Raw genomic sequence first — 12,420 nt, 5'->3', positions numbered from 1 at the left:
GGGCCCCTGAGGGGTTTAATGTCTGTGGATTCCACCAAAAGCCACATCCAACACTAGTCAGAGGGGCTACTTGCTTCTCTTCCATGACACTGATCCTTTGGAAAGGTCTCCTTCACTTTTGTGCTGTGAGGGATCCAGGGGGAGAACCTAAGCTGTCCTTTGGCCAGAGGGCTGAAGGGGAGAACAGGGTCAGGGGGAGCCAATGGCTAAAGACAGCTGTGCCCAGCAGACAAGTGTCCCCTAGAGGGCAGCATTTTGGTGTCCTGACAAAGAGGTTGGTGGATGGGGGCTTTGGTCATCCCCATGAATCCTGGGCAGGGAGACCTCTTAGAAATAGCCAAGGAGCTCACTGAGAGAAAATTTTCCAAAAATCGAGCTTCCAAAGATTGGAATACTGTTTATGTGGAAAACATGTTTTCTAAAGGGAAAAATATGAACCTTGTCTCTACATTTTCTTTCCCCTTTCTTGAAAGAACCAATTCAGTGAAGCCACAGCCTTCCTCTTGGCTGGAGCAAATATTGTGTTCAAAGCCTAGCTGGGGTGCCAGAAAGATGCAACAGTCCCAACCTTTTTAAGTGTTATGTATATATACCAGTGTTTTGGGTTTTGTTTATACTGGCTTGCCCACCAGATTTCCCCCTCAAGCCTCTATGTCCTCTGACAATTCTGAGAAGCCCAGGCTTGACTCTATCAGGTGAGCTGCCTGGAGCTGCTCCAGAGCATTGCTGGTGTTCACCAAAGTCCCCAGTTCTCCTCTCTTTCTGGGCACACAGGAGGACCACACTTCCCTGCCTTGGTGAAGTTAAGTATGGCCGTGTGACGTTTTTGACCAAAGGAGGGTGAGAAGTAACACAAGTTGCATCTGGGTAGAAGCATCTGAGAGCAATGCCTGGTTCTCCCAAGCTTTCCTTCTCTGTTGCAGCAACCCCTAGAACTCATGTTTGGATAACAATATCTGAAAACGGCAGATCCTTCATCAGCTTGGGTGCCTAAGTGGCTACAAGGGGCAGAGCACGTAAGCCCATGTGCATAAGCGAGAAATGACCCTCGGGAAACCACTGAAGTTTGGGGATTCTTGGTTACCACGGCATAAAATGGCCCATCCAACAGGTACACTTACTTTGCCTTAGCAGAATCCATGGCACCTAAGGATTTCTCAAGGTACTATTAGCCAATAATGGGGTGGGAAACGTAATGAACTCAAAACTGGGAACTCCACTCCCTGTTCTTGCATGAAAGCTCATAATGGCCACAATTCACTGGGAACCCGTTCCAGGCAACTCTGGATCTGTTTGGCAGTAAGTAACTCCCACGTTCCCATAATTCTACTGGGCTGGATAGTTCTATAAAAAATCTGTCTCCCCGGAGGCTATTTCAGTGTTGATACTTGTTCAAAAACATTCAGTCAGACAAATGTTCATTAAAAAGTTGGCCATCTAACCACCAGGCAGAATTGGAGCAGCGCTTTGAGACTGACTCTGAGGAACCGGCTCCAAATGAAAGGAAGGACATTCCTTCCAAGGCGGCATCTTGTTCCTCAGTAACACGGGCTGCATGTCCGCTGTGGCCTTCCATGGTTACCCGAATGCAGAGATCTGGTCTCCAGGATTCTCGTGATCCTTACTCAGTTACCATAGCCACAACACATGGTTTGAACAAACAACATTTCTGACCTCATCTGGTTCTCACATTTGAAAAGTAAGACATTTGCAGAGCGAATTCATTTTAAAACCTTAAAGTCAATCGGCAGATTTGCAATTTTGAGTATTGCGATCAAACGAACACAAGGAACCTTTTCCCCCACTCAGAGGAAAAAGAATGACTGCCCAGAAAATCACTCCAACAACTGTTGAAATTTCAATACAGAGTATATTTTAAATAATTGTAGCCTGGGATCCCTGGGTGGCGCAGCGGTTTGGTGCCTGCCTTTGGCCCAGGGCGCGATCCTGGAGACCCGGGATCGAATCCCACATCAGGCTCCCGGCGCATGGAGCCTGCTTCTCCCTCTGCCTGTGTCTCTGCCTCTCTCTCTTTCTCTCTGTATGACTATCATAAATAAAAAAAAAATTTAAAAAAAAAAAAAGAAACATTCTTTAAAAAATAAATAAATAAATAAATAAATAAATAAATAATTGTAGCCTACCAATGATAGCGTTCCTGATAGGAAATACATGCTGTGGTTTTTAGGGGTGAAGGGCTGTGATGTTTACAACTAACTCAAACTACATATGGCAAATACAGTAAAATGATAACAACTGGGAAACTGAGGTGAATGGCCAAAGTGCTCACTCTCCTATCCTTGCAACTTTCCTAGAGGTTGGAGACTTTTCAAAATAAGTTTCCAAAAAATCATGCATGTTCCAGATTAGTGACTTTCAAACTTTCTTAACAATAGCCCACAATAAAATATAAATTGTAATCAGTGATCCAGATGCAGAACACACACATACACATATCATCTGAGCAAAGGCATACAAATTAAAGTTTCATATAACAATATCTGTTACACATAAGACTCTGTGACTTTCCTGTTCTATCTTGTTTTTATTTTATTTTTCTAAAGATTTAATTTTTTATTCATGAGAGACACAGAGAGAGAGGCAGAGACATAGGCAGAGGAAGAAGCAGTAATGCGGGCTTGATCCCAAGACCCCGGGATCATGACCTGAGCTGAAGGCAGACACTCAACCACTGAGCCACCGAGGTGCCCCTACCTTGTTTTTTTAAATGCTGGTTGTGACTCGTTGAGTTGATTGACCACAAATAGTCACAATCTATTTGAACACTCCTACCCTCAGAAGCAACATCTCTGATACTTAGTATTACCTAGAGACACAGAAGAAGTACTATCACCATGAAGACCTGACAACTTGGTGCACCCCGAATTATGTGGGCTTTGAAAACCCAGATCTTCAAATACAGACAAAGGAATTTGGGACATTAAAAGTAGGGATTTTGAGCATGTTGACAGATGCAGTCATCGTTACTTGTGTGTGGAGAACTGCCTGAACAAGTATTTAGCAGACATACGGAATGTGCCACTCAGGCCTGGGGGCTTCCAGTTGGCCAACTCCCACCCTGGGAAATCTCTTCGGCCTCCTTCCCAGCTACTGGCTGCCTCCTTGCCTCCTGGACATTAGCCCCAGGTGTGCGGCCCAGAATAATTTCCACACCTAACAGGATCATCCAGGCTGGAGACTCCCTGCCCTGCTAACAGCATTTCTGTCTTCGGAACACTTCCCACAAAACCTAAGAAAAAATGGATTTTGTGGCCTCCATGGAGATTCACAATCCATGTTTGCATATGAAAGACTCTAAAAAAAATTCCTGCAGTACAGAAACTTAACTTTTTTTTAAAATCTTGGGATTTTACACACTTTTTTGTACATAGAAACCCCCTCCCCCTTCTTCCCCCCCTTCCCTGCCCTAAAGCTGCTTTGTGGCTAAAGCCTCCCCTCGGAATAACTGTAGAGTAAGTGAAAGAGACTTCTATTTTCAATGTCTCCTAACACATTCCATACCTCTGGAACCACCACCAACCCCTTGGGTCTAAGTTCCTCTCACATCGCCCTTCTCTCTCCTTCTGTCCATATTCCTGGACTCTAGTGTCCCCTTCCCCTGCGGGAGGAGGAGGGTAACTATAGTGGAAAACAAAGGGACTGGGCTTAATGGGCTGTCCCACCAGGAAAACTGGCACAGTCTAATTCAGGCACTCTAGTCCGTGTTTCCTGGAAGATGGGGGCAAGGGATGGGGGGAGAGCCCTGTAGCCCTAGGAGGTTCCAATTCCTAATTTTCTCATGGGAGGGCCCATGTTCACTCTTCCTTGTCTTCTCCAATTGATGCTCATGTGACATGAGCGGAAATCCATTCCTCTCCCCACCCCACCCCATCCCCGGCGTGGCATTTCCCCGGGTTCTCCTCTTCCTAGAGCCATATCTGAAAGTAAACTGTCCCTTCCATCACCACCTGCCCCCCGTCCTGTTCCCCTCTCCCCCCAGCACAAATACCCTCAAGCCCAGTTAGCTAAACCTTCCCCCACTGGCCAAGGCCATCTGGGCTACCCCAGTGAGGCAAGGTTAGTCCATGCTTAGGACGAACACCACGCTGAGCAGGAAGCCAGAGCCGAGGAGAAACCGGGTGTTGTGGCCAGAGACAACCACCCCACTGGAAGGAAGGCTGTCGGACAGGGAGGTGTTGAGCGGCCCCTCGGTGGTGTTGGCCACCTCCTCCACCGGGACCCTCGGGGCCAGCAGCTTGGAGAGGAGGCTGCTGAACCTACTCACGGTGGTGGCCGCTGGCTCTGGGGACGGGCCTGGGCTGGATGCGGTGAAGTTCAGCTCCTCCGGGTCCACACAGAGGCCATCGGAAGAGCGCCCGAAGGCCACCTGGCTGAGGTCCAGGCCGGCCACGGAGCCCGGGGCGGCGCACGGCACGTCGGCCACACGCCCGGAGCTCTCCATCCAGTCGCGCAGCCACTCCAGGCGGCAGTCACAGCGCCACGGGTTGCGGAAGAGAAAGAGGCGGCCCAGGAAGAAGCCAGGCTGGAAGGCGGCCCAGGCCAGCACAGTGAGTTGGTTGCCATTGAGGTGCAGGGCGAGGAGGCCCGAGAGGTTCTGGAAGGCGCCCTCCTCCACGAAGGCGATGCTGTTGCGGTCCAGGTAAAGCAGCTCAAGCTCCGCCATGTCGGCGAACCAGGCGCGCGCCACGAGCCCCAGCGCGTTGCCGCCCAAGTTGAGCGTGCGCAGGCGGCGCAGGCCTAGAAAGGCTTCGGCGGGCAGCTCGGCCAGCAGGTTGTCGTTAAGCAGCAGGTGCTCCAGGGCGCCGCAGTCGCGGAAGGCGCCTGCGTGCACGGCGCGGACGCGGTTGGCCTGCAGGCTGAGAGAGCGCAGGCGCCTCATGCCCAGCAGCGAGCTGGAGGCCACCGCCTCAATGCGGCTGTGCTCCAGGTGCGCATGCGTCAGGTTGGCCAGCCCGCGCAGCGCGCCGGGCACGCGGCGGAAAAGGTTGTCGAAGGCGGCGAGCTCGCGCAGGGCCGGCAGCTCGGCCAGGAGGCGCTCGGGCACGGTGAAGAGGCGGCAGGAGGCCAGGTCGAGGCGGCGGAGGCGGCCGAGTGCGGCGAAGGTGCGAGCGTGCAGGTAGCGCAGCTCGCCGTTGTGCGCCAGGCGCAGCTCGGCCAGGCGTGGCAGGCCCTTGAAGGCGCCGGGCGTGATGAAGGACAGGTTGTTGTGGCGCAGCGACAGGCGGCGTAGCGACGGCAGAGTGCCAAAGGCCCGCTCGCCCAGGAAGCGCAGGCCGTTCCGGTCCAGGTCGATGGAGGCCGCCTCACACGGAAACTCAGCCGGCACCCGCAGGAGGCCAGCGCGGTCACAGCGCACAGAGCAGCCGCGCTCCGTGCTGCTGCAGGCGCAGGCGGTCGGGCAGGTGCGCGTGCAGGCCTCCTCGGCCCAGGCACCGAAGACCACCGCTGGGAGGTGGGGAAGGGCGAGGGAAGAAATAGAAGGAACAACCGTCAGCCTGAGCGTCGCCCCAGTAAAGTCCTACCTGCCCATGAGGCAGGATTCGGCCCTCCACCAAGTTCCCATACCTCCTGCATAAGCGCGCCCCCCGAGTGGCCTCCTTCCAGCTCCCAGACCTTAAGGCACACGGAGGTTCCCACCCACGCAGCCCTCCCCTTTGCTTTCCAGTTACCTTCATCGGCAAACCCCGGCTGGGATTCCGGCATGTGAGCCAATTCTAAACACTCTCTTGCTTATGATGTCACTTGGTGCTCTCCTAGAATTTGGCCTAGAGGGTTCATTGCATGCATAGGGGGACCTGGAGGGCATCACCGTGGCCTGTGCTTTAGTCCTGTACTGCCCAATACCGTACTCACTAGCCACATGTGGCCACTGGGCATTTGGAATGTGGCTAGCCAGAATTGAGATGTGCTGGGAATGTAAAATACCAAAGACTTAGTACAAAAAAAAAAAAAAAGGATAAATTATCAATAGTTCTTATATTGATTGCATGTTGAAATGGTATTTTAGATATCTTGGATTAACTACAATATTAAAATTAATGTCAGCTGTTTCTTTTTACATTTTTAATGGGACTACTTAGAAAATTGAAACATATGTGGCATGCGTTATATTTTTATTGATTCTGCTCTAGTCCCTCCCACCATAAGAATTCAATTCCTGAAACACACACACACACACACACACACACACACACACACACGCATTGAGGAAATTAAGCCTCATCAAAAAGAATTAGGAAACAGGAGGTTGGGAAAGAAATAAAAGCCTGTCAATCTTTTTTTTTTTTTTTTAACAATCACTAAATTTAAGCCATAAGGAGCATTCTAAATAAACTAACAATGACCTTCTTACACATTTCAAAAAAATAATTGTGGACACTGGAGTTAATTATCATCCACCAGCCCTTGCTCTCACGGGAAAGAATGGTGCTTATAAATTAATTTTGTTCTGAGTATTTGAATGGAGAATCAGATAAAGACTTCAAAAGCCCTCCAGTAGGCTTGCCACATGCAGCAAAACAGAATGGTAGCCAGAGGTCACAAGCCCCATCTTGAGTTCCAATGGAAAAGGCAGCATGGAAGATGCACAAGTTTTATTTTCTGGCCAGGAGCAGCTCGCAGGTGGAGTGTGCTCAATCTGAAATTCCTGCAGAGGAACAAAGGTACCCACATGTAAACCTGATCACTGATACTCATAATTTCTAGCCCTCCTCAGCAGTACTCCCAAATCCTAGCAAACATCCCTGACCTACCATTCAGTCAGTCCCACTGTGTACATATTACCCTGCCTTGCCAGTGGAAGCCCTTGTCCGAACCTGAAGGCGTGGCCACACAAGGAGTGTGCAGAATATGCTTGCTGCTGCCTCTGCGGCTTTGTTCTGCTTCCAGTGTCTTGCGTACAGTTGTTGTGGACATTCCATATTTTTTCAGCTGCTAGGAAGGGGTTCAGCTCTCTCAGACTTGGCAGAGAACACTCAGCCCTTTGAGCAACCCTTCTGTTGTGAACTGTAGTTAGTTCAACATTCTGATGTTACAGAGGCTTGACTTGGCTCTTCCCTCTCCCTAAGAACCGTAAACTAGATGCGTAAACTAGATGCGTAGCTTCCAGAAAGGTTCTTGCTCCCTGTGCTGAGCTTAACTGTAAACAGGGCAGCGGTTGGGCTAGAGAGACACCCTTTTAGAGAGACAGAGCCAAAGATATAACCTTAACTCCAGGCATCAGCTGGACAAGGGTGGGACCTTTTTCTATCAACTCTTCCAACTAGGTCAAGTAGAAGGCATCAGATTTCCTTACAAATAGTCTTTCATTCTACTCTCTTCTTTCTAATTAAGAGAAGTGCACTCTCAACCACATGACTCATGTTTCTACTTCACAATAGCTCACATTGTTCTGGGCACACAAAATGTTTGCAAAATTAAATGGAATCGATGCTTTCCTCTGTAATGATTCCTCCGGAGGATGTCATTTATTAAAACAAACACAAAAAAACATTTTTTAAAAACCTCTTTATCAAGGAATTCCAAGGTTTATGACAGGGATTAGTCAGTAAAATGGAGCTGCCAATTTTTCTAACATACATGCAACAGGGGTGGGAATGAAGCTTTTAATTTTGTATCCTTTTTGTCTTTTAAATGTTGAACCATGTGAATGTATTCCTTATTTCAGAAAATAGATTAAGATTTATTTTAAATGTTAAACACTCAAGATGTTGCCACTATTAGAGACCTATTTTCTTTTTTTAAGATTTTATTTATTTATTCATGAGAGACACAGAAAGAGAGAGGCAGAGACACAGGCAGAGGGAGAAGCAGGCTCCTCGCAGGGAGCCTGATGTGGGACTCAATCCCAGGACTCTGGGACCACAACCTGAGCCAAAGGCAGATGCTCAACCACTGAGCCACCCAGGTGCCCCTAGAGACCTATTTTCAACCTCTGAAACTTTAATAGCCATTAGGAATTACTACTTAACTGGATTGCTTAATTAAATTTAAGTTAAATCAAGTAAATTCTCAGAACAGACAACCAAAATCCAGTATTGGTTTACCCAATATGAAGACTATGTACATGCCTAATGATTCAGAAAAGCAGGACACTAAAACGTTATTATTTTTTATTTATTTATGATAGTCACACACACAGAGAGAGAGAGAGAGAGAGAGAGAGAGAGGCAGAGACATAGGCAGAGGGAGAAGCAGGCTCCATGCACCGGGAGCCCGACGTGGGATTCGATCGCGGGTCTCCAGGATTGTGCCCTGGGCCAAAGGCAGGCGCTAAACCGCTGCACCACCCAGGGATCCCCACTAAAACATTATTTTTACAAAATAATAACATATTTGGGTGAGTTCTGCTTGTAATAATGGCAGAGTAGCTTGTATCAGACTAACATTCCTGCTGATAGCTAGTGTAAACTCTGAAAAAATATTTAAAGAAAAAGTGTTTGAAGACACTGGAGAGCAACCTAAACAGGCAACCAGAGTAGATACAACCCTTAAGAGAAGAGAAGCTAGAGTGCCTGGGTGGCTTGGGTGGTTAAGCATCTACCTCTTGATTTTTTTATTTTAGCTCAGGTCATGATCTCAGCTCTGTGCTGGGTATGGAGCCTGCTTAAGATTCTCTATCCCCCGCTCCCTCTACCCCCCCCCTTCTAAAAAAATTAATTAAAAAAATAAGAGAGGCAAACTAGATGAAGCCACATTTATCTGACTTTTCCTCTTATACCTGAATAATACTGTGTGTTAACTATACTGGAATTTTTTAAAATAAATTTTAAAAATGAAAATGAAAAGAAAACTGGCTTTTCCTCTTAGGGCATTTCCAAGTTCCCGCTGCAGACAGGAAATGAGCTCAAGCAGAAAGCAAGAGTCTTATCAGGCTGACAAGTTAGAAGTCAGAGTATTATAGCTGCCACGGTGGCTGGAAATTGAGGAGGAAAAACATGGAAAGGAAGGAGCCACAAAATTGGCATACAGACTCTCCTTATATCCTTATTTGAGTCCTAAAGTGCATATATGTGGGGTGACTCCAAAGAGCCAAGAACTGAACACCAAAAGAGCAAACCAAAGATTTCAACAATTTCCCAGTAATGGGAGACAGATTAAGAGTTCAAGGTCCACCAAGTTAGAAGGGCTTATAAAATACCTCAGGCTTTCCACTGAAACCCCAGAGGGCCACACCTTAGGAGTGAAGACCATTTCCCAGGACAAAGGGCAAAACTGAACTAGGCCTACTGTAACAAAGCCTAAAACTAAGCCTCCCCAGTATGAAGGTGACCTGCCAGTAAAGTGAATGCCATACAAAACTCAATACTCTTCAAAGGAAGATACAGAATCTAGAATTCTTTATAACTACTATCTCTGACATCTTGTATACAAATAATACTAGATAGTAAAGTAGCAAAACATTACACTTACCAAAAGGAAAAAAGAAGTAGTTTAGCAGAAGTAGACCCAAAGACTGCCCAGATGTTGGAATTACCAAACAAGGATTAATTATAAATATGTTAAGAAATTTATAGGAAAATATGGATATAACGGGTGAAGATATAGGGAATTTGAATTTTAGAAGAGATGAAAACTAAAAATGAGCCCAATGTGAATCTTAGTACTAAAATAATAATACAATATTTGAAGTTTTTTAAGATTTATTAATTTATTTTAGAGACAGCACAGTGGGGAAGGGGATAAGGAGAGAGAAAAAGAGAGAGAGAATTCTCAAGCAGACTCCCAGCCAAGCACAGAGCCCAATGCAGGGCTCCATCCCATGACCCTGAGATCACAACCTGATCTGAAATCAAGAGTTGGACACCCAACCAACTGAGCCACCAGGCACCCCATAATATTTGAAATTAAAAATAATCATTGAATAAGAAAAACAGATTAGACACAGCAGAAGAAAAGATTTCATGAACTTGAAGAGAGGTCAATAGAAATCACAGAAGCACAGAAAGAAAAGACTGGAAAAATTATGATTAGAACTTCAATGCTCTGTGGGATAATACCAAGCAATTAGACTAACATGCATGTATTTGGAGTCCCAGAGGAGAAAAGAGAGATAATATGGCAGAAAAATAATTGAAGACAATTTCCAAAATTTGATTAAAACCAAGAAGCCCAAGAAATCCCAACTAATATCTCACATACACACAAATATACTTATTTTAGATGTTATCATACTCAAACTGTTGAAAACCAAAGAAAGAAAATTCCTTAAAGCATCCAAAGAAAAAAGACATTATATAGAGTACACAACAAAAATGATGATGGACTTCTTATCAGAAAGCACATAAGCCCTAAGATAATAAGTTATACCTTAAAATTTTTTTTAATTTTTTTAATTTAAAAATTGAGTGTCTGTGGTTGAGCTCAGTGGTTCAGCATCTGAGCTCAGTGGCTCAGTGGTTGAGCATCTGTCTGCCTTTGGCTCAGTGCATGATCCTGGGTCCTAGGATGGAGTCCTGCATCGGGCTCCCCACAGAGAACCTGCTTCTCCTTCTACCTATGTCTCTGCCTCTCTCTGTGTGTGTGTCTCTCATGAATAAATAAATAAAATCTTAAAAAAAAAATTTTTTTAAGTAAACGCTACACCCAGCGTAGGGCTTGAAATCACAACCCTGAGATCAAGAGTCACATGCTCTACCAAGTGAGCAGCCAGGTACCCCAAGAATTATCTATTTTAAAGTACTGGAAAAGGGGTGCCTAGCTGGCTCAGTGGGTAGAGCACGTGGTTTGATCTCAGGGTCATGAGTTCATGCCCCATATTGGGTGTGGAGATTACTTAAATAAAAATAAAAATAAATAAAGTGCTGGGGAAAGAGCAAATCTGGCAACCTAGAATTCTATATCCAATGAAAATATCTTCAGAAATGAAGTAAAATAAAGATAATTTCAGGGTAAAAAATATGAGAAAATTAATCTCTAGCAGATCTTCCACATGACAAGAAATGAAGACATTCTTTAGCCTGAAGGAATGATAACTAGATGAAAATCAGGTCTACAGAAAGGAATGAAGAGCAACGGAAATGGTAAATATGTCACTAAATATAAAAGACTACTCTTTTCTCACCTTAATTGCTTAACAGGTAAGTGACTGTTTAAAGCCAAAATAACAATGCATTGTGAAGGTTTTAACATATGTAACTAACAGATATGACAACAACAGCATAAAGGATAAGAAGGGAGGTAAACTGTACTCTTATAAGGATCTTACATTATACATGAATTAATTAAAGGAAGACTGTGATAAATTAAAGATGCATATTGCAATCCCTAGAAAATAAAAAAAAAAGATTCTTGACATCTATCTTACACTATACACAACAATTCATTTTAGGTGGAGCAGAGACCTAAATGAAAAAGCTAGAACTATAAAGCTTCTTGAAGACAAGAGAGTATCTTTTGTGACCTAGTGGTAAGCAAAGACTTCTTAGAACCAAAAAGAAAAAAACATAAAAGAAGAAAGTACCAACTTGGACTTTATCAAAATAAAAAAAAGTCTGCTTTTTGCTACCCTACGACCCAGCAATTGCATTACTAGGTATTTATCCCAAAGACACAGATGTAGTGAAATGCCGGGACACCTGCACCCCAATGTTTATAGCAGCAAGGTCCGCAGTAGCCAAACTGTGGAAGGAGCCTCAATGTCCTTCGACAGATGAATGGATAAAGAAGATGTGGTCTATATACATACAATGGAATATTACTCAGCCATTAGAAAGGACAAATACCGGGACGCCTCGGTGGCTCAGCGGTTGAGTGTCTGACTTTGGCTCAGGGCATGATCCTGGAGTCCCAGGATCAAGTCACACATCGGGCTCCCGGCAAGGAACCTGGTTCTCCCTCTGCCTGTGTCTCTGCCTCTCTCTCTTTCTGTGTCTCTCATGAATAACTAAATAAAAATTTTTTAAAGACTTTTAGAAAGGACAAATACCCACAATTTGCTTCAACGTGGATAGAACTGGAGGGTATTATGCTGAGTGAAGTAAGTCAATCAGAGAAGGACAAACATCATATGGTTTCACTCATACAAGGAATATAAGAAACAAAGGGTTGTGGAAGGGGAGGTGGGCGGGGGGAGGGTGTAACTGGGTGACAGGCACTGAGGAGGGCACTTGATGGGATGAGCACTGAGTGGTATACTATATGTTGGCAAATCAAAGTTCAATAAAAAAATAATAAATTTTTTTTAAAAAGACAGAAAGTCTGCTCTTTGAAAGACACTGTTAAAAGAATGAAAAGAGAGGTGCCAGGGTGGCTCAGTTGGTTAAGCATCCAGCTCTTGATTTGAGCCCGGGTCAGGGTCCTGGGATCAAGCTTTGCATTGAGCCCCACACTCAGAGAATCAGGACTCTTTCATCCTTTTCCCCTACTCACTCAAGCATGCACATACACGCTCTCTCTCTT

The 12,420-nt window shown here is 45.5% G+C and overlaps 1 protein-coding gene across 1 annotated transcript in view; it reads right to left on the bottom strand.

The window, feature by feature from the left end:
* Positions 1-1,852: 1,852 nt before the first annotated feature.
* NYX (nyctalopin) overlaps positions 1,853-12,420 on the bottom strand; it is a 30,362-nt gene continuing 19,794 nt past the window's right edge. Inside the window, exons 5-6 of the mRNA XM_026012227.2 lie at positions 2,141-5,466; positions 1,853-1,890 (exon numbers count right to left, since the gene is read on the bottom strand). Of these exons, the coding sequence (XP_025868012.1) occupies positions 4,079-5,466 (1,388 nt within the window). The 3' untranslated portion in view covers positions 1,853-1,890; positions 2,141-4,078. The remainder of the gene's footprint in view (positions 1,891-2,140; positions 5,467-12,420) is intronic.

The sequence above is a fragment of the Vulpes vulpes genome, chromosome X (genome assembly GCF_048418805.1).
Source record: "Vulpes vulpes isolate BD-2025 chromosome X, VulVul3, whole genome shotgun sequence".
NCBI classification, from domain to species: Eukaryota; Metazoa; Chordata; class Mammalia; order Carnivora; family Canidae; genus Vulpes; species Vulpes vulpes.
This window is presented reverse-complemented; position numbering and strand designations above follow the sequence as displayed.